The sequence below is a fragment of the Sparus aurata genome, chromosome 8 (assembly GCF_900880675.1).
Source record: "Sparus aurata chromosome 8, fSpaAur1.1, whole genome shotgun sequence".
In the NCBI taxonomy this organism is placed as follows: Eukaryota; Metazoa; Chordata; class Actinopteri; order Spariformes; family Sparidae; genus Sparus; species Sparus aurata.
Window position 1 is genome coordinate 30,051,965 of NC_044194.1, and position 26,801 is coordinate 30,078,765.

The window sequence follows — 26,801 nt, forward strand, 5'->3', positions numbered from 1 at the left end:
CTGAGACCAATGTTGTCAATGAGAGGGAGGATGGAGGGAGGCTGTTTTGGTGGAGAGGAGGAGACACTAGAGAAGGACAGAGGTGGGGGGGAAGCAAGAGCTAATACATATTAAGTCATTTAAAACTGTGTCTAATCAACATTTATAAAGGAATTTTAGTGTGTGATGTTTTTATCATCTGTGACGAGGCATGTATGGTAAGGCGTCATGATGGATGCAACAGCAGGTCCATCAGCAAAGTGTGCCTCTGCATCAAGGTATCAACATGGACGTCTGGCGCCATCCTCTGGTCCTATATATGAACTACAAAACTGGAGCATCAAGGGGTCATAGAAAGACACTGAGGAATTAAGATACTAAATAACTATAAACATAATAGGTATTATCGCTGCTGCCATGTACGACACGAAGTATGTCCATCTTTACAGCGGCTTGAGTGAATCTCCAGCCGGTCTGACATGAAATTAAGCGACCACATCTTTCATCCATCGCCAAAACTACAGTATATTTCTATACACAACCCTTTAATACTCATTGCTGTGCCTTTAAATGTGACTTTTCCTATTTATGGTTGATCAAAACTGGTAATTACACTAGTCGTAAATATTTCGACATCTGTATGTGTTTGTTTTTGTATTATTCAGTGGTGACCGTCTTGCTAGCTCACTTTTTTTCCCCCACGAGTTTCCCTTTTGTTTGATTAAAGTATGTCCGTTGCTATCATGTCTGAGAAGGCTAGCTAACTTCTTAAACTCAAGTAGTAACGATACTAAAAATAAAAACTCCATTAGTAGTAGACCAGAACTTTTTTTACGCTGAGACTATCGTGCCAAATCCATCATTTTAACGTGTATCTGGCACTTTAAAGCTCCGGTAACTGAGCTCAGTTATGTATGAGCGCATGAGAAAAAGATGTGAAATAGCAGGGCAGCGGATATCCCTCGGAGCCAATCACGAGCGAGATTTCGAATACAGACGGGGCTCGCAGCCAATCAGAGGACACATTTCCATACGAGGGGCTGATCTTGCTACCAGAGTTGGGATAATGTCATACACAGCTGCTTTTTTTTTTTTTCTTCTGCATTTCAAGACTCATAGCAGAATTCAGGGAGCGTACAACTGTATTTTGCACGGAATTCATTCATGGACACCGGACAAAACCTCGAGTATCTGCTATTTTCTAATCCCACTGCGGCTATTGACGAGGTAATGTCTTGAACATGTTATAATGTTAATTCCAGTGGCGGCAGCAGCAGCAGCAGCTTCAAGTCTCACTAATTTTGTTCTTAAACTTTAACGCAAGCACAGTCTTGCTCGCGTTTAGGACTTAAGCCGTCGGCTCCTCGCAGAAGTTGTGGAAAACCATGAGGACGGAGGAACAGCTGTACAGGACGGGTTCGTTATGGGACAGGAGAGCGGGGCGGCAAAGTTTCTGTCCGGCTCAGCGTCTCCTTGAATGGGACGGTGTGTTTTGATACTCCTTGCCATTCTGCACGAGCTCTCTCAGTAGCGTGAGGGGGGGCAGCGGTCCGACTGGCGGGGAGGGACGCGGCGGAGCGGAGGGGCTCCTGGCTGTCGTGCTGCTTGCTCAACCAAAACCAGACCACTTTTCATATGAGGCGATTTGGGAGATTATGGTTCGGAAAGGCCTGCTGCTCTGTCGCTGCTGGCCCGCCAACACAGGGAACAACTGTTGTTTGTTTTATTTCACTGCTATAGCCACAGACAGTGGGACTGAGGTGAGACACAGCGTCACTCACTGGTTTGACTTCGTGTTGATTAATGAGCTCTGACTTTAGGATAGTAAAGCTGCTCACGCGCGCCTGCGCATTTACGCACGCACAGACACGCTCCCTTTGTTGTGAAGTTTACTTTCAGCTGAAAGTCTGCCATTTTACTTCCACACGTTGTCCACACAAGTAAGTTCAAGTTGAGTTGGGTTGGTGGTGTGAGGATGGTGGAGAGCCGGAGCTGTGTCCAGAGGGAGGGGGTGTACCGCTGGTTCTCCTCCCTAACCTCAGCACAGAGAGCAGAGTTCCTATGCGGCCTTCTGGACCTCTGCGTTCCCATCGAGCTCCGCTTCCTCGGCTCCTGCCTGGAGGACCTGGCCCGCAAGGACTACCACTCCCTCCGGGATGCGGAGATCAAAGCCAACAACCCCACCGACCTCTCGGGCCTCACCAACATCACGGACGAGGTGGTGCGCAGCAAACTGCTGGTTTCCCTCGCCCTGCTGGGCTCGGACAACAGGGAGGCAGCGGGGGTCTTGTACCGGACCCTGACTCACATAGACACGGTCATCAATAACTACGGCCTGGCGCTGAACGACGGGAGGACGGAGGAGCAATTCCTATTACTGTTCACCATGGCCTCTCACCACCCGGCCTTCAGCTTCCACCAGAAGCAGGTGCTGAGGCAGCAGCTCGGCCAGATCCAGGGCATCCTGCAGGTGAGAAGGATGCTCCAAGTGGAGAGCCACTGAACGTTCATACATGAACTTCACAGGGCCCCAGGTGACCGACTGCACTTAATGAGATCTAAAAATAACTCAACCCCTATCAGACCACCACATTTTTCTAAGTGAAAAATATTCTGCGTGTGAAATAATGGTACTACTAGTAAATTACATTCGTTAGAGAAGAAAATACTTTTTATGTAAATGTAAAAGTGAGGTCAATCAACTTTTGGAAAGTACATAATGTACCTTAGGAGAAACTCCTGAGACACATATGTACCTTAACTTCTTCTCTTATTTGTTACATGAAATTACACCTTCTCAGCATTTAAATTATCCAACACAGGCTTTGTTTTACACAAATACTAGTACAGGGGCGCAGACTGTACCAGGTGATAAAAGTGTAACATAGAGATATGTGTTTTCATGGCATTATAATCTTATGAGTGTATATGGCATAAACAATAAAACAAAACGTAGTAAAAGTCCTACTCACTGGCTGACTGAGAACATGTGGTGGTAACCCAGGTTGGATTAAAGAGCTCATAAAGCAGGTGAGATGACTACATGCTGCTGCTGGCTGTTGCTATGCTATGAATCCACATCTCTCTGACATAATGCCTTCTTCAGGATGAAAGAGTCCCATAAATTCAGACCACTGGGCATTGTTAACCAGTGCGGGGTGCTCTGAGTTATCACCACATCAAGGCCATCCATCAGGCCCCTGGCCACAGGTGAGCTGTTCACCTGCTCAGAGGAAAGGAAAAGTCATAACAGCAGGTGAAATTGAAACTAATTTTAGGGTCTCTAGGTGGTTGACAGAGGAAATATTTTAAAGAGCAGAACATTACACTGACATGTTATCTATACACCAAAATTACAGGTGAGACTGTCAATGACAGGCTGCCTCAGTCATGTGTTATTCAGTGGTGAACATAGAAATGACATGCTTTGGCATGCAGGAGTTTACAACGTCGACCACAGCTGAGATCAAACCAAAAATATATTTATGTATATATTCTAAAGATCGATTTATGCATTTTTAAACCAATCATCTTGATGGCTTCTTTGATAAATTAGTTATGTCATGCATCTGTCACCAAATCTAATTTAATGGCTCTCAGTGCTGCCTTGTTTAGTCTATCATAAGAAAATATCAAGAAACAACTAAAATAAACAGGCTACATCTACTCCATGTTTGGCAAACATTGGAACAGTGATTCATATCTAACGTTTAATCCCCATGCTCCATTGGTTCTGGAGACACAGCTCAAAACCAAACCTAACATTGGTTTGTCACCAAATAATTATACAGTGTTCCCTAATTTTATGATAACTGATAGATATTTAACTTGTGACATGTTTGGTACTTCCCCTGCTTGTAGAGATGTTGTCTGTTTTGGCTCTCAGTGTCCCCAGCTATTATAACACTGATAAGACAATCGCTCTTCATTAACTTCATAATCTATAATTGATGGTGACAGTAGTTTTACGTAGCACCACACCTCTCAAAAAGGTGGACTTGGATTTTTAATTGAAACCAAACATAAGTAGCATCATCAGGCAGGACATGATTTACATTTCTTTGAACAGAACAGAATATATTAGTTTTTGCACATCACATATAACAGTGTGAAGTATAGAATTATATGGTGTGTGAACTACGATTAAATGTGTGAACCCTGTTTGAGGCAACGGAAAGTATTTACAACTCAGGGTTCTCCCCAGAAATTTTTAGTGTAGCGGCGCACCGTCTTTTCGGGGGGCGGGGGGGGAGTGCGAACGCTTGTCAACCTCCGTCCCGGGGGGGGGGGGGGGGCACAGACGGACAGACAGACGGTCATCAACTCCATCAGCCGGGGGATGGACGGACACTCATTGCCGTCAGCCAGGAGCTCCTAGCCGTCAACCAGGGGGCGGACGGACGGACGCTCGTCACCGTTACGCACGGAGTATAGCGGCGCTGACCTAGCGGTATAGCGGCGCAGCGCCGCTGTTCCACCGTCTGGGGAGAACCCTGCAACTTTAATTTTCACAAATGTGCTCTGCTGCTTTCGCATCATCTTTGCTCTCTCGTAGGCTACAACATCAAATTTGGACTCTTCTAAGATTTATTGGCCGTCTCTAAAATTCACGCTTCTGTCACTACACTGCACAAGGCAGCAAGAGATCTTTCTTGTCTCAACCTTGATTAAAAAAGAGTAGACATAAACAGAAAAGGGGACGACCCATCTGTCACATCTTGCTCTGTTTCTGATTCCGGCATCTTTCGAAACATGTTGCAGGTGAGCAGTGGAGGAGGAGGTGGAGGGGGGGAGGCTCAAGCAGCGGGCCCTGTCGGAGATCGAGCCGCCGTTTGTTATGCTCAGCGACATCACCTCTATCACCATCAGACTATGTCCCTGCCTCTGGCCTCTTTGTCCCCCGCTGCCTGCTCCCTGCCTGATGCCAGCGCTGCGTACCTGCCTCTGTCGGCCTGCAAACCCTGCCACACACATTGCACCTGCTGGCACAAGGTAGGGAGCATCACAGCCAGACTTTAGTGGGCAATTAAATAGATGTGTTTCCATTGAAAGGATTTCACTGATGGGTCATAGCAGTGTCATTCTAACAGGGAGTGTGTGCAAAGTGTAGTATACATTTGTATGTTTGGATTCCTCATCCATTGTTATATATCCATTTGATGTTTTTCAAACTTAAAGTTTTCTGCAAGTGAAATTTGAATTTTATCAATGTATGATAGTAATTTTAGCTGTATTATTTTGGGATTGAAACTGGATTTAAATTAACAATGTGAATTTTTTTCTGCTTGAGGCCCCGCAGTCAAACAAAAGAGGTAGTTTTAACAAGAAGTTTTATTCGTGCTGCGAGTAGTCATTTATGCACACAACTTGTCTGATCTGACCAAATGAAATGTAGGTAACTTGATCCATACAGTTTATGGATTTCTCTGGGTTTGATCATTGTTGAAAACATTTAGGATAATGTTAGTACACAGCTAAACAAAACAAATAACAAAGGATGTTTTTTTTTTTTAATATACTTTAATGTAGAGATGTTACATATTATATCTTTATTTTCTTTTATTGATAATTATATCATTTTGATATAAAGAGTTCATATTACACATTTTTTAAATGATAATCTTTTCAACTAAAACAACACATTTGTTAAACTACAAGTGTGTACATTATTGATCCATTATTTCTTACGATGCAACGACCAGCGCAAGCAGCACTCAGTTAGGTGTTTTCCTGACCTTGATATTTGCAGTATTTTGGCCCAGATTTAACAGCTAGTGAGAAAAACAAACTATATGCAAAGTGAACATACTGTATGATATGTGATGAATATGGTGTGCTGTGGTGTCATACATAAAACATACAGGGTATACATTAACCCTTATACGCAGTGAGCTGTAATTGTATATGTGTGTGCACAGGTGTACAACCGGGTGTATCAAACATGTCAAAGAACATGTGGGACTCTAAACTAAAATGGCACTCAGTAGAGCGCACATTTCCACCAAGGCCCACAGTCCCCTTTAAATCAGTCAAACCTGATCCATTATCAAACTCTGTAACCCTGCATCACTCTACATTTTAAACCACCCATAACTGCTGAGCCATAATTTACGCTCACCAGATCTGTAACACCAGTATAAGAAAACATTGCAGATGGAAACATGATCTCCATTGTATTGTGTGAAACATGGTAGGTTGATTTAAAAAAAGGAGAAGGTGCTAAAGTCAAGCTAAAATGAAAAATGCCATAACCATTTTAGATCAATTCCACGGTCTAATGTGCATATATTGAACCATACACAAAATACTCAGAAATTATTATCAAAATTCAGTCTTTTGTTCATCCTATAAAAAGATGTCACATCCAACCAGTCCCAATGAAAAATACTTGACATCAACCCATTAATTGATCTCTATTTTATGGAGACAATGTTATGGTATTATGGTGACTTGAAGACAGTGAGAAAAAATGTGAGTGAGAAAAAAGTCCTGGATCCGTCCATTTATTCTAATCTGCACCAAAAGTTGATGGGGTACATTCTGGGCCGAGACCCATCCTTCATCTAAGTTTAAAGGAAATCAGTAGTTTTTGTATAATCCTGCTCACAAACCAACCAAGAAACCAACCAACAAACAGACATGGATGAAAACATAACCTACTGGGTGGAGGCGACAGTGACGTGTTGTCAAGATCATAAATTCCCTGTTTCGACTTCCTTGACTTTCACCTTTTTATGACCAGTTTAATGACTGGTCTAATGTTAGTGGAGCTGGATGTGGAGTTTGAACCACCAACCCTCTTTCTGGTGATCCCTGTCATGTGATAAATGTTTTGAAATGGGAAGACAGGCCCTCTTCTTGTAAAAAAAAAAATACAATCCTCTAACAACACCATCAGTGGTCAACCAGAAATGTCCAAATATTTATGATAGAGGAGGACAGGAAGAAGAAGATTGTTTACAGCCAATTGTGGTCACTCTGCCTGGATGTGTCGTAAGTAAAGGTGGATATAATAGGGGGAGAGAAAGGAGGGGATTTCCCGGTGATGCAGAGAGCTGAGTGGTTCATTAACCCTCTGTTACAGTAACATGTGGGATCACCCTGCAGACAGCTGAAGAGGGATTATTTAGACACGAATATGGACTTTGAGAGGAGAAAGAATCTTATGCTCTATTAATGCCAGTGGGATAAAGAGAGATGTGACGAGAAAGATAAAGAAACTAGACTTTGGGTATTTCATTCCCGTCCTTCTCACAGACTTAAACACACTCTTAAATGGTCACACAGAAGCAGACAGGCACACTGTTTAAACATGTGTGAGCAGTGAAGGGAAAGTACCCAGCTCAGAGAGGAGCGTTTGTATTTAGTGTTTTGTTGCCCTTGGCTCCTGCTTAGTGCAGGTCAGCACATTTCTGTATGCTGAAATCAACCCTCTGTGGTGTGTGTGTATGTGTGTGTGTGTAAGTGTGTGCAACTGTGTGTGTGTGTGTGTGTGTGTGTGTGTGCAACTGTGAGTGTGTGTGTGCAACTGTGAATGTGTGCATGTGTGTGTGTCTCCAGTGAATCCCCAGGAAGTTATAAATGCTCTCACTCTCTCTCCCTCTCTGACTCTCTTTACTTCCCTCAGCGCTCTGCAGGCAATAACAGGGTTTCACTGTAAACCAGAGCAGTCATATACTTTATGTACAGTAGAGAAGGTTAAAGCCAGGCCTTCTGTCACCTACTGTAGATGCATTTTTGAAACAATATTCACTCAAGGTCGTGATAGTGTGTATCTCTATTGTAGAAGGGTTAACAGTAGCCACAGCGTTAGTAGGCTGAAGGGAGTGTAACCGAAATAAGTAATCAGTAATCAGTTGTGAAAAAAAGTAAACGTAAAAGTAAAAAGAACTTAACTCAGAGCTGCAGAAATCAGTGTTTTCATCTTAACTAAAAGGTTTAACATGCTCTGCTTTTTTGTCTCTTTTAGCTGTTTGTTTTAGTTGCATGTTTCAAAACTTTACTGTTTTGCCTCACTCTCTCAGCTTTCATCAGCATTATTTCTATTCTCAGCAGACTTTGTCAAAGAGGAAGGGCTTTGATAGACTCACACCAAACAAAGTTAGCTGAGTTTGTACGATGCTGTACAGCAATATTTTGCTGTTCTACAATATTGCATGGAAAATAAAAGGAATTTTCACATGAAAACTTGAGTAGCTCTATGTGGAGATAATAAGTCAGTTAAGAATGATTAGGGGGATTTTGTAGGCGAGTGCATTTAAGGGCAATGACACGTTTGACTTTTTCTCAAGATTCTCCAGAGTAATTTGGTTGCAGTATGGGTCACATTAACAACAGCCAGCAGATCAGACGACGAGCAGGAAACACCAAATATGTCTTCTGCATTTCATTCTTGTTTTACTTACGTAAAAACACGTGCTAGTGTAACCGTAGAACAAAAACAGGTGAGTCATCGAGTCAGTGTCACTGACTCAGTAATGTGAGTTAAACAGTGATAACTCAGAAGTTTGCAAACATCAGCTAACATTAGTCACCTTAAGGCACTGGTCATACGAGATGAAGTAAAGCTGTAACAGCTAGACCGTGAAGTGCACTGAATAGAGCAAGGGTTTTATTGTTCATGAGCTTTACTTTTTATTTGTATGATGAAGAATGTGTTGTTGCTTCTTTTTAAAGAAGACCTTTCTACTACATCTAATCAGTATTTTAATGTTATAGCAGAAGTTCGAGGTAACTTTGAACTGCTCTGTATACTATTGGGAGACTGAACTATATTTTATAAGCTCATCATCACATGTTTACTCAGCATGATTTTAATCTTAAAAGTAACCAGTAACTGCAGCTGTGAGATAGAGGTAGTGGAATAAAAGGTACAATAGTGTCCTCTGAACTATAATTGAGTAAAAGTTGTATTTTCTGAATGACTTTCCACCACTGCACAAGAGACAGACTTTTCAAGAGACAGAGTGCTGCTCTGGCCACTGCAGTCTCCTCGTCCTCCAGAGTTTAGGGCAACGTGCATGAGTTTATTTTAACACAAAGCAGCTGGATGCCGAGTCACTGCCGAGGAAAGATGGTTGAGTTACATTTTCTCCAGCGAGATTTTGCAACACGACGCAATGGTATAGAGGTGCTATAAGGCAATGGCAGTGTGAGAACAGCAGAGTTAAGCTAACTTTTGTAGGAGAGGGAGGAGGAGTTGGTGTCAGCACGTGTTATGTGTTTATAGTTTCAGTGATTTCAGTTCAACACTGCTTGTTTGTCTGCTTCTTCCTTGTAATCTGACTCATGTTGTTCTCATGAGTACCATTTGTAGTTCATATGCCTCCAGTGCATCAGAGTAAGACTCTTTCCCTTCACTAAAAATCTGCAGACAGCACAGAGTTGGCAGGTTGGACAAGTAACATGTGGATGTGGCAGTAGCTCACTTAATTGTTTTCAGATCTACTGCCTCATGCTGTGTGTATGATTGCAGGGATCAGCACGTTTGGTTTGGATTAAAATATTTTCTTGTGATATGAACTCCTTTTCCCTGGAAGATTTTTTTTTTGTGGCCACTTGCAGCCAGACAGACATAAACACAATACTCACATTTTTTTTTTTTTTTGCTATCTTTGACTTTTCATAAACTAGATGAGTAATAAGTGATGTTGATTGATTTATTATGTCAGACTAATCCATGATGAACATTATCATTGGCTGCAGCCCTGATATAGTGTGGACTAAACAACCGGTCTCAGTCCGCTTTCAAGTGCTGCGATTTGTTTGTGTGAATGCTCCAGTGTCAGCTGGTAATGTTTTCACTTCATGAGTCTGTGTGTGTCATCATGGCAAAATGTGGTCCTGGCGACACTTGTAGCGGGAACTACCACAGAAGCAGTTTTCAGTAAATTGCCAGGTGTTTGTCTTATCTGTCGACAGATTTTGTCAAAGCAATAGCATCACGACAGTGCAAGATACAGTCTTGAAACAGGTGGGTAATTGAGATAAAAATGAAGGCCAAGTTCAATGATGGGTGTTGACTCATGTACAAATACAGTAACAAATACTAGCAATAACTACTGAGCAGTCATGGATCAAACATGTTGACGGGCGTCCTGGCTAGTGTGATTCTCTTGTTTTATATTAGTACAAGGCGCAATACTATACTATACAATACTATTGTTTTTCAACTTGTGTGCCTGTGTGTGCGAGTGTCCTCATGGCAAGATATGGTCCTGGAGAGTTTTGTAGCGAGGACTAAGACACATAAGCAGTTTTGAGTATATGCCACGTGTTTATATATTTTTTTGTCTGTGGACAGATTTTGTTATTGTGTAAGAAGGAGTCACACAACTCTACAGGTTCATAGTTGAGAGCAACCCATGAATTCTGAGTAGGCCCAGTCATGAAATAATGTAGCAGTGATCACTGAGTGCTATCTACTGATCATAAACTGTTCCGGATGCAATTTTGTAATCATAATATACAGTTGTGCTCATAAGTTTACATACCCATGTATGTTTACATACATGAATTTTGGGCAATTTTTTCAGAGAATATGAATGATAGGAAAAAAGCTTTTCTTTCACTCATGGTTAGTTGTTGGGCGAAGCCATGTATTTTCTGTAATTCTGTTTGCACTTTTTAAATCATAATGAAAACATAAACTACCCAAATGACCCTGATCAAAAGTTTACATAACCTGGAGGTTTTGGGCTGATAACATACACACAAGTTGACACACAGGGGTTTAAATAGCTACTAAAGGTAACCCTCCTCACCTGTGATCTAGCTGCTAGTAGTCAGTGTGTGTGTATAAAAAGTAGTGAGTTTCAGGGCTCCTTACAGACCCCAGCACGTTTCATCCAGTGCTGCACTGATGTTGATGGATTCCGAGCCATGAGTAATAACACTACTGCTGCTGTAACAAAATAATTTCCCAGTCTGGGATCATTAAAGTAATTCTATCTATCTATCTATCTATCTATCTATCTATCTATCTATCTATCTATCTATCTATCTATCTATCTATCTATCTAAAGCAAAAGAATTATCAAAGGATCGGTTGAACTTGAAGATAGTTGAACTTCATGAAACAGGAAAGGGATCTAAAACGATAACCAAGGAATTGAGAATGCCAGTCAGCAGTGTTCAAACTCTAATTAAGAAGTGCAAAATGAGGGATTCTGTTGAAACCAAGCTACAGTCAAGTAGAAATGTTCAGCCACAACTGCCAGGAAAATTGTTCGGGATGAAAAGAAAGACCTACAAATAACTTCAGCTGACATATAGGACTCTGAAATAAAGTGGTGTGGCTGTTTCAAGATGAACAATAAGGAGGCACTTGAAGAAAAATGGGCTGCATGGTCGAGTTGCCAGAAGAAAGCCATTACTACGCACAAAGCAGCCCGCTTACAATGAACAGCACAATGACCAGCCTCAAAACTTCTGGAATAAAGTTTTTTGGAGTGATGAGACTCAAATTTAACTTCTTGGCCACAACTATAAAAGCTTCATTTGGACAGGAGTCAACAAGGCCTATGATGAAAAGCACACCATTCCTACTGTGAAACTGTAAGTGAGTAAGGATGTGTAATCTACAAAGGTACAGGGAACTTGGTCAAAATTAATGGCAAGATGAATGCAGCATGTTATCAGAACATTTTTTGAGGAAAATTTGCATTCATCAGCCCGTAAGCTGCGCATGAGACATACTTGGAGGTTACAACATAACAATGATCCAAAACACAAGGCCAAGTCGACCTTTCACTGGCTATAGCAGAAATAAGTGAAGGTTCTGGAGTGTCCATCTCAGTCTCCTGATCTCAATATCATTGGGCCACTTTGGGGAGATCTCATATGTGCAGTTCATCCAACACAGCCCGAGAATTTATGGAAACTGGAGTCTTTTTGCCAAAAACAATGGACAGCTTTACCATCTGAGAAAATATAGTGCCTCATTCACAACTACCACAAAAGACTTCAAGCTGTCATTGATGTTAAAGGGGGGCTATACACGGTATTATGAACTAGGTAATGTAAACTTCTGATCAGGGTAAGTTGGGTAGTTTCTGTTGTCATTATGATTTAAAAAGAGAAAACACAATTGTTAATAAATGGCTTCAACCAACCACTAACCATGAGGGAAATTCATTCATATTCTCTGAAAAATTGCCAAAAAATCACAAATTCTGCCAGGGTATGTAAACTTATGTGTTACACTAGAGACTCTGGTCGGACCCAAAAGCAGACTCGAGGCTGGAGCAAGTTGTTAAGGTTCTTTATTGAAACCAATGAACACTCAGGTGAGGCAGCGAGCTGGAAGCGGCTAGAGAGCGGCGTGGGGCACAGATCAGATGGTGTGCTGGTGGCGGAGCAGGAGCGCTGAGCGGTCGGACCGCTCGGAGGAGCACGGGGCAGGTGGAGCGCTGCAGCCGGGCTGAGGAGACGTGTAGTGTCAGGCTGCTCAGAGGAGCGCAGGGCAGATGCAGGGCTGCAGAGGTGCTGGGGCAGTGGTTCACTGGAGTGGAGCGGTGGGTTGTAGGGCACATACGGAAGACACTGGAAATAGAGCGAAATTAGTGGCAGTACAGGAAACACTTGAGTAATCCAAGAAACACAAGGACAGAGCCATATACCACGTGTGGTTCACGAAATCATCTGGCAGCAGGCAGCACGATGACCAAGGCTTTTAAGCGGGCTCTGATTGCTGATCTGCTGCCGGTGTGTGATTAATCCAGAGACCGCAACTCTGCCCAGCTCTCCAGTGCAAGCAGAGCAAGCAGACAAAAAACACAAGCACAAAAACACAAACACAAACACCCACACACTGCAGCCATAATCGTGACATAATGAGCACAACTGTATATATAAGACATGTATATATTCATGTAAATAGTTCTGTAACCCCATGTATGTGTGTCAGCACTAGTGCAGGGATTTTACCTGAAGAGCACTTCAAACTGTGGTGTGTTAACATTCTACTCTATGTACAGTTACTAGCTATTAAACCCATTACAGTGTGTGAAATAGTTACCCCTCAGAAATACCTACCATACTGCTATATATAATGTCTCCTTTTTATTGTCATTATTCATACTGTAACTTGAAGGGGAATTGCAGCCTTATAACTCTAATAACACTTGGAATCAGTTATTTCTTTGTGTTTTGTGACAGCAGAGACTATAAACATTTGAAGTATTAAAGTGCTGAATGGCCTGCTGTCAGTCATCAGAATTTGACTGAACTCATCAGGACCAGTATGGGGAAGTGTCATTCAGTCATCAGACTCATTGTGAAGTCAAAGTCAGCTGTGCTGCAGGAGTGAAACAACCTAACACAGTTTTGAAAAGAGTCGCTTCCTGTTTTCAAAGTTTTTCTGAAATGCCAATAGTTAGTAGTAGTAATAGTATTAAATGACAGGTTGCAGTTCCTGGACCAAGTTACAGATGTCTGGTGGGAGATCTGGGACTTTTCCTCAAAGTGTTCTTAAGCAAAGCACATCATACCCAAATTTAAATTGGAGCCGCAGTTTACTCAACAGTAACAGGCAGCTCCATGTTTAAATGTGTGTTGGGATGTCAACTCTTTCTCCCTACAACTGCTCCTCGAGGACGTTGCTATAAATAAAAGCGCGCTCTCGGTTGACGAGCCTAGCTAAATATTGGTTTGCTCTGCACTGCCAGATCTTTCTCCTCACTTTGTTTTAGCCCTGTGCCAGCCCGGCAGAGAACATTGCCTAGTGTCTGAATTTGTACAAGCAGCGACAGCACAGAGCTTAAAAATTACATTCATCTAGATGGTTGTTGAGTGTTGTCTTGTGTGTGTTTTGTGCCCACGTGAGACTGTGAAGGCAACTGGTTGAGCAACGGGGGGGATTGTGTGCGACTGTTTCAGTGTGCTCACATGGACGTAGATGCAGAATTCACTACCTGACTTTTTGCAGTCGACCTATCTTTAACCACAGATGTATCACTTTGAGGTCATTGTTATATTGATACCACACATGCATGCACATCCAGCGTGTGAACAAGCTGCACTTGAGTCTGAGTAGTTAATGCCATTCTGCACTGTATTTACTTACCTCAGACCTCTACTCTGTGGTGTTAAACTCTCTTTCATTGAACATCCTCTCAACCCTTTGCTGCAGAGCCAAAACAGAGAGACAGGCGTAGTCTCTGGGCCGGGCTCAGGGGTCAGCATGGGGCGACGAGACCAAGCGGTCAGCCAAGAGCTCAGCCCTCCTCAAAAAGACCTCCCTCCTCCACCTCCTCCTCTTCCCCCTCCACCTCCTCCACCACCACCTCCTTCTCATCTGCCTCCTCCACAACCTGCTGGGCAAGGCCACGATGCACCAGCACCAACCAAGAACTTCCAGGGGAAAGCAGGAGAAGGTGAGCTACTGGAGCAGTCATTACAGAAGTTCTTGGTTTTATATTGACTCTGAATTTCGAAAATTGTTGCATCACTCCCAGAAGAACACTTGCTGTTCTGATCTTGAATGTTCAAGAACACGTAGATATTCCTTGTCTTGTATTATTTATAGTTCATATGGGCTATGTTACGGAAATATTGATGTATGTATGGGTGGCCCTCACCCTCCATCTGTGTGTATCGCCATGAAGCGTGTGTGTCATGCTGTACATTCAGTTAAGCACAGTTGAACAAGATGTGGCATGCTGGCACATCTGAACACTAAAACTAAGTGCAAAGAATGCTGCCCTAAGGCACACACACACACACACACACACACAAACTTGTGTGTGTGTGCGTGTGTGTGTGAGCTGCCGTGTAGTATGTCACTTAAGGATGCACGTGGTTTCAGGTTCAGGGTGAGCAGTCAAGGCAGTCATCGCCAAAGCTTCTGCGTCAATAGTCACTATTAAAACTTACTTAAAAAATACTTTTTTGTTGAGTGATGCTAAATCATATTCATTCATGCATTGCTACATTACATTATTATATTAAATACAAATAATTAAAATTAGTTTAAGCTGAATTTACTACTCAATCTTCCATTTCACCTCCTGTGTACTGGGATGTCAAAACAAATCTCTGAGTATCTCAACACAACGCTGTCTGTATACAACAAGCCAGTTTACATAATCAGCAGACATGGTGCGAAATGAATGAAAATCCAATATTCCTTCTCCTTTTTGCTCTGTTTTGGTCTCCGTCTCTCTCTTTTTTTTTTAGTTGTGTTATTTCTGCAATATGTAGAAACTTGATACTACTTTTGCATTAAGACCTATTACTTCTCCATGCTCCACACATTGAGGTGACACACCTGAGTCTATTTAATACTTGTGTGACTTGACTTGACTCATCACCAACATATTACTGCCCCACTATGAAATGACTTTCAAAAAGAAACCAAACCCCCAAGATCTTTGAGGCTTTAAGCCTTTCAGCCACAATACGTGTGAATATTTGTTACTTTGACATTGAGTACTATCAAACTTGTTACCTACTTTTATACTTTACCTTTATTGTAATTTTAAGTTTAATGAGGGTCAGCAGCCACTGTCCTTGCCTCTAAAGTCTCAAAGGTTGTCTTGAGGAGCAAGCGTGTGTTGAGAAGTTGGGAGCGTGGAGAATCAGGGTCACGCTCAGCACAGCCCTTTTCTCAGTTTGGATGACTGGGATGTTGCTTACCATGGCAATGGTGGATGCTTTAATGCAAAGCGTTTGGGTCAGCCCTACATATTACAAATAGTCATTTGAGATGGTGTCAATATAGTACTATATTTTGCAATGCAAATGTATCATATTATTAATTAATAAAATTGCCCCCAAATAATACCAAAATGTCTTTCTTACACAACAGACATTTGGTTAGACATTATTTGGTTTCATAAGATTATGAAATCACCTTGAAAATCTTCCATTATCATGTATTGGAAATCAATCACCCTGTGACCAGCTGGTGTACAGTATGCGGTTTGAGGTGGGGCGAGCCTCTCCAGCCCAGTCTGTTATTGTCTTGGCCCTCTAACTCTGTCTGTAACACAATACTCAACTCTCTTACTACCTCATGGTCACACCACATAGCTGTCAGCAGCATACAGCACACACACACATAATGTGGTCGCAGTCAGCATGTAGAAACACATAAAACACAAATGCAGAGAAGCACACACACATTCTCACAGGCGCACACACTTTGCCCTGCCATTTTCCCTGTGTGTGTTTAGAGTGTTGTTACCTCGGGCACAATGAGCCATACCTCATGTGTTGCTTTTACGATGAGATTTTTTAGCACAAGCGTAAACTCTAGTTGCCAAGTCATAAAGACACAGAGGCTACACCATGAGGGATGTTGATCAATATGCAGTACTATTCCTAGAACCAAAACTCTTTCGACCATCTCATCAGCATGTGTGTGTGAGTGTGGGTGTGTGTGGCAGCCTAGATTAGTGTGAATGGCAGGCGGCATTTAGAGCCCTCCACAGCTGCTGCCCAACAGGCACACAGTAAGGTGGTGAGGGATGTTTGTGTGTGTGTGTATGTGCACGCGTGTGTGTGTTCTATGAGCAACTCCTCCCTCTTCACTCCTTGATCCCCCTTGTTATTTGTCTCCTCCTTCGCTAATGTCGTCCCCTCCCTGCTGCTTGTTCCTGCACGCCTCATGTGGTTTCAAATGGAGACTTTTGGAGTCTAATATGTCTGAATCAATACCTGGAGGTCTTCTGCACACACACACACACACACACACACACACACACATGCACATATGCACGCACGCACATATGCACACACACATACACACACACACACACACACACACACACACACACACACTACATCTATTTAGCATTAACAACATTTGAACTCACCTTGTATGTTATGGCATGGATCTAATAGCAGTGAAGGGGCCCTAACTTGCCTCTGCACCTGAGGCATGCATTCAGACATAGAGGTAGACATACTGTATGTATGTCCTCACTCATGTGTGACTACAGACAGACTTGCATCTATATTTATTGTAAACAAGTGTTTTTTTTTGCCAAAAATAAGTAGAAGTGTTCTTAGAAAAACAAACACTTTCTTAAGTCATAATAATACTTGAATGTATAATAATTATATAATAATGAATAATATTATGAGTTGGAGTGAGGGCAGGGTAGGAGGATAATTTGACTGTGGTGGAAATGACATTTCAGAACCAGTAGTGAGAGGATTTGGCACCACATTCGAGGGCTTAATCATTACTTAGAGGTTAATAATCTTAAATGTCAGGACTAGTGTTTTAAATTTGATACAAATAGCTCCACACAGCCGATGGGCAGATGGGCAGATTCCAGGTTGGACCAGAAAGATTTGAAAGAGGTTGAATCCCAGGTGGGGAGCACCATCCTGAATGAATTGTGTAGTAGCAGCTGTTGGGAGCGATTTGGCAGCGCGGTCAGACAAAGTAGAAAATTAGAGGGCATATATATGTACGTGGTAGAGTTGCTGCCAAGATGTTTTGCCTCATTTGATGGACAAAATGTTCAGTCAGCTTCATTGTGAGTGTACACAGTCAGAGATCTCCAAAGTCACTAAGTGACTGTTAGTATCGTATGGTTCACACGATGGGGTTACCTGACAAATCTTTAAGGCTGAATGAAAAAGTAAGTCAAGGAGCTTTCACACTTTGATCTCACAGTTCAAATCTGACTTACTGGTAGATGAAGAAGAAGCTCAAGGTGGGTAGAATTGAGTAAGCAGGAAAATATGAAGGTGTAAGTAGCAGCTGTTAATTTGAAATGTTTTTAGAGAGGGATACAGTTCGATTCATCTATTCAGATATGTATAATTGTATATCCCAGTACTGATACATGATTTGACATAACACATTTTAGAAGAAATCAATTAAGAAATTGTTAATGGACAAAATAAACAGACATGGCTCTTTGTATTTCGTGATCCAGTGAAGTACTTTACTGTTAATGCAAAGAAATATACAAAAACATTAACAGACCTAAAAACAGACCTGCTATTTGTAACACTGCCTGCCTGCATAACAAGGTAGAGACATTTCTATCACCTCATGGTATATATTGTGATACTGTTCACTCTTAAAATGTTTAGTAATGAATATACCCCCCAAAAATGACAAATTATTTGTTTCGTCTAGCCAACAGACCAAAACCCAATCATATTGCATTTAGAGTTATATAAAGCAAACAAAAACAGCAAAATCTCATATTGAAGAAACTGGAACAACTGAATGTTTTGCTTGATAATGACCTGAATTAAAAATAGCTGTAAATTAGGTTCCTGTCAATCAGTGAGTATAGTGACAGAAGCTCAAGTTAACAAACCTACTGGTGAGTAATGAACTGCAACAACAAGTATCGCCACTTCTTAAACTGGACTGCAAATGACAAAAAGTGACATATTGATAATGATACGAAGAAATTAGATAATAAAAGAGATTCAGAACTGTTGGAAACTTCTATCAAACAGGTTGTTTTTCTGAAATGTAGGATACAAATTATTATCGCACTCTCCTTCACCTTTCAGCAGGTACTTTTTTTTTTTTTTTTTCCATCAACATGTGAAGTTTTTCCTCACTCAAATGGAGGGTCTAAGGACAGAGGATGTCGTTCACTGTACAGATTGTAAAGCCCATTGAGGCAATGTGATTACGATTTTGGGCTATATAAATAAAATTGATTTGAGTTGATTTAAAATGTACTGTATGTATCTTGGGAAGGAGAATCAGCAGCATAATACAGGGAGTACATCTCAGCACCTTGAAAAATAATCGACATGAAGTCACTGAAGAAGGTCAACAATCCCACCAACCCTTTATTCACAATGTATACTTGATTCAGTCTGTGCTGTGGAACAATAGATTCTACACTTCAGTCCACATCACAGTCGCTGCAGTAACACCGATTGAACCACTTCACTTCTAGCTTCTAGTTTTGCCCTTATATGATATATCACTTATGGGAGAAGGCCAAGTTTAAACTCCTCCAGGCCATTTAAACTAATCATCCCTAAATGACTGAAGTGTTAGAGCAACTGTCACAAACATGTCATCTGGTTAATCATCTGTGAAACGATCTGTGCCCCTTTCAGCGCTGATTGAGAGGGTGGTGCTGAGAGGAGTGACACACAAGTCTGAAGACAGCAGTGAATATATGTTTGAGGTGGGTCCAGTGTAAACACAGAAAACACATGACTCCTGCTCACTTTTCCAAAATGTCTCTGCTCATCTCTTCATGTTTTTACCCCCTGTATTCACCACCTGGGTTTCTACTCCATCACTGATACCTTTCTCTTCTCATTCTCTTTCCACTCCCCCTTCAGGCAAGCTGGTCAGACGGTTTTGTGTCATCCGTTGTCAGAACTCAGCAGGACGTGACAGAGCTGCTATCCCAGGTCAGGACCAGCACGGAAACACACTGACTGATAATAACACTCTCAGAATACACCCATCAGGTCATTCGAAATTAGTAAAATAGTTAACCACTCTTTTCCCCCATTTAACAGATACTTGACCCTAATAACATAAAGTATCAAGCTGTTCGTCTGGTTTTATTGGGATGTAAAGCTTGGTGTCATCAGCATAGAAGTGCGATAACACAATGAGCTATGTTGTAAATCTTCATGTCTCAATTGATGAACTTTTCTCTTGAAGCTGTCACAAGCGTTTCCTGATGAAGGAGTGGAGACGTTCCTCCCTCAGTCCATAGAGCTGGACCCCAGGTTAGTCACATAACATGTCCTGTACGTTTTTGTCTATGAAAACTGTTTGTCTGCTTCTGTCCAGTCGTGGTGAGGTGTGCTCCATCTGAAGATAATAAAGGTATTTATTTGAGCTCTGTCAGTAATGGCTCATCAGGGATTATGGTTACTTACAACAGATCAAGTTTGGGTCAATGATTAATGTTAGAAAATGATTCTACATGTATAGTTTATAACTGTTCCTTATAAGGCATTTGCAAAGCAGATTTTTGAATTATTTAAACTCTGCATTATTTATGTCTATGTTTGCTTGCTTACAGTCTTCCTCCTTGATGCTCTTCATTTTTTCTTGGTTCGTTAACTGACACGAAAGCTGCATCTAATTACTTTTTTCATTCTTGCTTTATTATCATTTTCTTGGTTAATCAATTAGTTGTTTGATCTATAGAATGATGAACATATTTCCATAAGATAACAGCTTAAAATGTCTTCTTTTGTCCAAAATGCAAAGATATTTTGTTTACTATCATGAGGTTGTAAAGAAACCAGAAAATATTCAAATTTAAAGGAGCTCTGTGGATCTTCTGTGTTGTGCTAGAAGTCAGTCGTTTCAAAACAAATGCTGCTCTCTGTTAGTGGAGCAGAGAGAGGCACTGAAACAAGGCTCTTGAGAATGTGCATAAAGTCACATCCTTTGGACTGCTGCAGAAAATCCAATCTGAGTGCTTCACGAAGAAATCCACAGTCCAGCAGCATTAAACGATTTTAAACAAATCATGTACGGGCTTGTATAGGCAATGGAGAGAGACAGGGAAGATCTTCTTTTTCACATCACATGACAAACAAAAATCGCCTCATTTTGCTATCAGCAGCTACTTGTTTTCTGGTTGTCTGGCTATCAAATAAGGGACAAAGTATATAGGTTGACTTTATTTGGCTTCCCTGTGTCTGTCTGACCCCCTGCCTGTTCCCCTGCTGTCCTGTCTCTCTGCCTGCACCCAGGTGTCTGACAGCGCTGCCCTGCCATGTCCTCCAGCACCACAGCGTCCAGCTGTTCTTCACCTCCACCAGGCCTCTCTCACCCAACTGTCCTGCCTCCCTCCCTCCTTTGCCCTCCTCCCTTCCAACGGCTCCTGTAGCTCCATCCTGCCCGTTCACCTCCAGCTCTAGTAAGTCTTGATTTTGTTTTATTCTTGATGAGAGTTTGCATTTTGATTTTATTTCATTTCTGTTTCTTTCATAAACATATGTTAAGAAATGAGAGATGATAAATAGCAGAATTAATCAGATATGATTAAACTGCAGATGTAATCAGTTTGTGTAAGACATTACAGAGGGCAGCAGGGATATAAAACAGGAGATCTCTATTCTTAGATGTGGGCAATACAGATGCCAAGGAAGGAAGGGGCAAAAAGGGCAAGATAAAAGATGTCATGTCTGGATTTTGGAGTTGGCGGTGAGAGAAAGAGTGGAGTGAAAAAATACATGATGGAAAAGGACAAGAAAAGGGGTGTAGGTGTTGGTTGGTGGTAGTGAGGAGGTGACAGAGGTGAGACTGTAGGCAGGATTTTCAGTTTGTGTTTTGGAGGTGTTGGAGGGAGCAGATGGGGTCTATTTTAGTCTGGTGTGGGAATTCAGCGTGGCATGTTTGTGTTGGGAAGCCTAGAGTGTGGTGACCTCATGTTAGAGTGTGTGACTATGAGTGTGTGTGTTTGATTCTATGAATGTGACTTAATCCCAGAGAGTATTTATAGCCATCGGTGCTGTGTATCTGTGTGTACTTGCACTTTTTGCATGTGTTTCCACATCAGTGTGTGTTTATGTGCATGTGTGCAGGCTGATAGGATACCCCAGGGACCCAGGCTAATATGAATATGTCTGACTGTGCTGTAATATGCCTCCACAGACACACAGAGCTCTGCCCTCTACCACAATATATCACATCCATTCTTCATAAACTCAATATGAGGCTGTTATATCACAGTTATTGCTCTGAACACATTGGTCACATTGGTCACACATTGGTGCACTTCTAGTAAATGGGTTCATCTCAATAAAAAACGCAGCACACGCACAAAAAGCACTTTCCAGACGAGAACAAAATGACACCTGAAGAAGTGCTCTCGATAAGTTCAAGATGATGGACCTTAAAGGAATAGGTCACCCTAAAATGAAAATTCACTCACTATCTACTCACCCTCATGCTGATGGAAAATCAGGTGAAGTTTCTCTGCTTGTTTTCTCAATTCTGTTTATGTTATGCTGAGGAAATGCAGACTTGTTTTTGCTTCAAATGCATTAGTTTATAGCTATGATAGCAATATTTTATAATTACCATTTATATTAAAATCTAGCGACAGTTGAAATTCTATTATCAACACACAATTTGACATAGATGTTTTACTCGGTGTGTTATGTAAGATGAGGCCAAAATGTGGCTCTGTAGGAACAACACAATTCAAAAATACTGTAAATGTCAGTGTCTTAACCTTTCTTTTAAACAAGCAGTTTCTGGGTTTACCTTATAGTTCTTTCAGTGAATTTAATCTGAGTTGTTTAAAACTGCTTGGTTGTGATGAAAATGAAGATGATGAAGGTCTCTTTTGTTTTCTGTTCTTCAGATCTGGGCTGTATGGTTCAGTACAGAGGAACTAACAGGTAAGATTTCTTTCTCTCTGCTTTTTCTATCATTCATCATTCATCATCATTATTTGTTCCCACTCACACTGTCTTTCTCTTCTCAGAGCGGTGTACAGAGTGGCTAGTGTCCAACCCGTCATCAGCACCCACAGCTCTGTCTTGTCTCGCCCGTCCCCTCACCTCTCCTCTCTCCCTCCTCCTCTCCCTCCCTCCCTTCCTCCTCCCCAGCTCTCCTCCCTTCCTCCTCCTGTGCCAGCCCTACCAGCACAGTGCTCCATGGCTGTCGGAGGGGATCCCTGCTCCCAGCCGCATCCCCAACTCACTCAGTCGCACTCGTACTCTCAGCCCCAGCAACACTCCCAGCACCACCTTCATACACAAAACAGCAGTCAACCCAGCGCACAGGCTCAGTCCTTACACCTGTCTCACTCCCTGCCAGCAACCCACTCACATTCCCAGACCCGTTCTCAGTCCCATACACAGGCACCATGCCAGTCCCAGCCCAACACCCCAGAGCAGAATGAGATACTGGACTGGCTCCGCAGGCTTCGGCTTCACAAGTATTACCCCGTCTTCAAAGAGCTCACTATGGAGGAGGTGGGTCACAGTACATAAAGCCGTGGTCCTGTTTAGCCTTTTGAACTCATATATAATCCACTATGTTTGCTCTTCTTATACATGTTTATAAGTTTTAAATTGGTTTCTCTGTGTTACCTGCAGTTTTTAGGGCTGACAGAGGAAGACCTAAATAAGTACGACCTGACCCAGGGAGCAAAGAAGAAACTCAAGACTCAACTGGAGCTACAAAAGTCAGTCGAGTAAGCTGCAGATGCCACTGTTTTTGTATTCAAGGCATAACATTGTTTTGTTTTGATGTGGTAATTAAGAGGCTTTCAGTTTTATCTTTTACTGAAAAAATGCTTAGAATGTAGAGGCTAATGCGCTTATACATTTCCATAACTTAGAATAAGTATTAGTTAGTGAATTTTTGCTTTCTTGGTGAGAGAGAGTTGACAAGATTGAAACAACCTTCTTGTTTGTGTGTTAAGTATGACGCTTGAGCCTAGCATAAAAGTGGTACAGGAGGAAACAGTAAGATGGCCTCTTAAGGTCAAAAATATGCCTACCAGCACTCTTGTTCTGTTCTATATCGAAGGCAGCTAGACTTGTTTCAGTTTCTTGAAGATGTTTCACCTTTTATCCAAGAGGCTTCTTCAGTTTTGACTAACTGGAGGGGAGTGTCAGGCTCTTAAACTCTGTGTGGGAGCGCCCTTACACAGTAGTAAGAGCACCTTTGTTGTTGTCTAGCTCTCATCCAGATAACAAATGAGTATATTTCCCAAAATGTTTAACTATTTCTTTCACTCCTTAAAAAAGTAAAAGCCCAGCAACATGAGGAATGAATAGCCTTGAAGGCAATGTGGTGAGGAGGCTGCTCCATAAAGGCTGTGCAGGAAATGAATTCCACACAGAAATGCTATTCAAAGTGCTTTACACAATGCATTAAAAACATGAAAAATAAGTAAAACATTGAAATGCAAATTTAAAGAATATAACCCTTTTTTAAAGGTACCCTGTGGAGCTTTTAATTACTATGAGCACTATAGAGCATTGATTATATTATGAGTGTTCTCATGCATGTGCACAAGGACCCACCTGCATTTATCCATCGATCTACAGGTGGTAAACTGGTAGCCAACAAAAGCAGCGAAGTAGAAGAGTGCTGGAAAGCAAGCAACGATGACAAATACAGCTTTAGAAGAAGCCACTCCTGCAAATGATTTATGAGGAAGGAAATGCACTTGACATGTTTGTTAGGGCTTTTTGTGGACTCTCATTTAAAGGAAATTTTAACATTAAGAACAAAGAGTTTGCAGCACTGATGACCTGAGAGGCTCAGATCATTCATAGAGTTAAAGACAGAGAGATGTATATGGTCCAAAGCTACTGAGTGATTTATAGTCAAACAGCAGTGTGGGAGCCAGGGAGATCTGAGAACTCCTGCATGTGCTACATTTTCTCAGCTTTTTTAGTTTTTTTCCAAGAGGCCTGAGAAAATACCATCACGCTAATCTAACACAATGGAAATAAAGGTATGAAATAGTTTCCTGTTTTTAAGATGTTGGACTTTGAACTAGATAGTAATCTATTAGACATGGCTGTTTTATAGCAACTCTGAGTTCAAGATAACACTTATATGGCTTGGTTTTTGTTTTTCAGAGACAGAGTTGAGATGAGTGCAAACTCTCAGCATAACTTTTTTGTGTCAAAGACAGTTACCTTTGTCTTCTTTTAGTTGGAAGAAGTTCAGGTGCATCCAATAGTATTTCCCATGGAGAGATAATCTATGAGAATGTAGTTGCTTAATGGCTCAGGAAGATACAGCTGGGTGCCTCTGCATAATTGAATGAAGGTTGATATTATTGTTTTATAAAATGTGGGGTTGTCGAAGCACGTAAAAAATGTTAACTAGGAAAAGACCAAAGATTGAGCCTTGGGGAGCCTCACAACTCAGATGCACAATAACCCATTGAGAGAGAGTACTTCCTGTTCTGACGAATTGACTTAAGCCACTGGAGCTCTTTGCCTTGAGAGCCCAAACGAGTTTTCGAGTCTTTACAGTGTCATGTAGTATTGTATGGTCAACAACAGCAGCACTGAGATCTAATAAGAGTATGCTATGTATCTGAAAATAAGGCCTGCCTCTGGCCAGACAGAATGCAGAGTGAGCTGTAATCATGGTAAAATGGAAATGTAAACATTAGCCAGTCTGTCATAGAAAAATCCATTCTTAGAACAAAATTAAATCTGTAGGGAAACAAGAAAGTGTTGCATTAAGTGTACTTTTCTCCCTGCTTTCTGAGTGCCATCGTTGTATCATTTTGAGCCAACAGTGGCTTAGCCTGCATCCTCTCACATGCTCAGAGTCACATCTGGAGGGAAGAGAACATCTGGAGGGAATCGTGACAGCAGATTTTGAACTGACGATGCACAAAAGAGAATGTGGTGAAAAAAACATGTATTTTGCACCAACTAATCCTCCTGCTAATTTTGATTAGAATTACAGGTTGGTACAGGATGTACTGGCAAATGATGCAGTCAATATCCCAGGTTAGAGCTTCAGTTAAAATAACTGCTCATTTTACAGTGTAGAAGTTATTCTACGTACATGTTGTTAAATCTATAATATAAGTGACTTCAAATGTTGTTGCTTGTTAGCATTAATTCAGTATCCTTTACAATAGAAGTGCATGGTGAAATTAGCAGCTGTTTTGTACTATTAATGATTAACAAAAAGACTGATCAGTTGCTGATTTGGAAAGCAAAAATTCAGCTCTACAGGTCCCTAAAGCATCAATGGTTAACCAGCTGTGGGTGGGCTGCAGAGATAAGATGTACTTAGGAGGAGATAACCAACAGAAACACATGCAAAAACACAAAAACATGGACATGCAAGTAAATGCATCTAATTATGCTATTTACATAAACACATCCACACACACACACACACACACATAGCTGGGTTCCTCGTGTACCTGCTCTCTCATTATCTCCTTGATCTTGGTGTTTCCATCCGCAGTATCAACAGCTTTCCATCAGGCAGGTGGCAACACCTGAGTGACTGTTTGTGTCTGAGCATGCTTAAACAAGACTCAGAAAATGGAAAGTTCCTGCAGTGGTTTTCCATGTAACAGGGTTTGCAGATGTGTGTGGAAGAGCTGTTGGGATGCTGAGGAACATGTTGAGTGGACAATGTCCCCCCCTGGTGGTGACAGGCAACCTTAGACTGCCTTTCAAGCCTTACGAAGACCTAGACATACATCTAACATATGGGCTGTTTTGTTCTGGTCCGGGAAAAGTTTTTTTTAACCATCCATTCCTTTAAAAACAGAAAAAGTTGAGCTTATAAAATGATTTGCCCAGCATTTTTATGCTTAGAATTTGCTTATGAAAATAATGTGCACAAAACAGGAGGAATCACAACATACCTACATACATACATACATCACCTCTGTCTGTGTGTCCCCAGCAGGGAGATGAAGATGGAGAAACGGTCCTGCAGCGGCATCGCCAGGGTGACGCCCTCCAGTCACATGGGACCCTCAACACATCCCACCTCCACTGCAGGTAAAAAAGCTGGTTGTCTCTGCTAATTTAGCTTCAATTCACAGTGTTTAGTTGTGACAAAATGTAATGTTTTCTACCAGTTGCCCAAAAAACTTTGTAAATGTAACTTATAATTGCGGTGTATTGAAATGTATTTCAGGAGAGCTGAGAGTGGAGGTGGATGCTGTGCTGCACCATCACCCCGTCTCAACAGACAGCAGCTCTTCCTCAGGCTACTCAAGCTCCTCCTGCTCCCCCCGAACACCACTCTGTTGTGACTCAACCTTCGACAGAACCAGAGACATTCACAGGCGTAAGTTTTCAAACAGGACGATTGAATCATTACAGAGTGACAATCCTGAAAAAAGGGAAGTAGCAGGATGGGTTTGAAATTCTTTAATGCATCCACTTGA

At 41.7% G+C, this 26,801-nt stretch overlaps 1 protein-coding gene across 5 annotated transcripts in view; it reads left to right on the forward strand.

Moving 5' to 3' along the window:
* The first annotated feature begins 961 nt into the window (after window positions 1-961).
* The window catches only part of zcchc14 (zinc finger, CCHC domain containing 14), a 31,300-nt gene continuing 5,460 nt past the window's right edge, over window positions 962-26,801 (forward strand). Inside the window, exons 1-12 of one of the 5 annotated variants that reach the window (XM_030426879.1) lie at window positions 1,090-2,449; window positions 4,741-4,971; window positions 14,111-14,354; window positions 19,033-19,103; window positions 19,264-19,335; window positions 19,595-19,662; window positions 20,644-20,810; window positions 22,263-22,299; window positions 22,386-22,878; window positions 23,002-23,099; window positions 26,312-26,409; window positions 26,549-26,701. In XM_030426879.1, the coding sequence (XP_030282739.1) occupies window positions 1,955-2,449; window positions 4,741-4,971; window positions 14,111-14,354; window positions 19,033-19,103; window positions 19,264-19,335; window positions 19,595-19,662; window positions 20,644-20,810; window positions 22,263-22,299; window positions 22,386-22,878; window positions 23,002-23,099; window positions 26,312-26,409; window positions 26,549-26,701 (2,227 nt within the window). In that variant the 5' untranslated portion in view covers window positions 1,090-1,954. Of the gene's footprint in view, window positions 2,450-4,740; window positions 4,972-14,110; window positions 14,355-19,032; window positions 19,104-19,263; window positions 19,336-19,594; window positions 19,663-20,643; window positions 20,811-22,262; window positions 22,300-22,385; window positions 22,879-23,001; window positions 23,100-26,311; window positions 26,410-26,548; window positions 26,702-26,801 lie in introns of all 5 variants that reach the window. The other 4 variants (XM_030426880.1, XM_030426881.1, XM_030426882.1 and 1 more) reach the window with 4 other exon arrangements.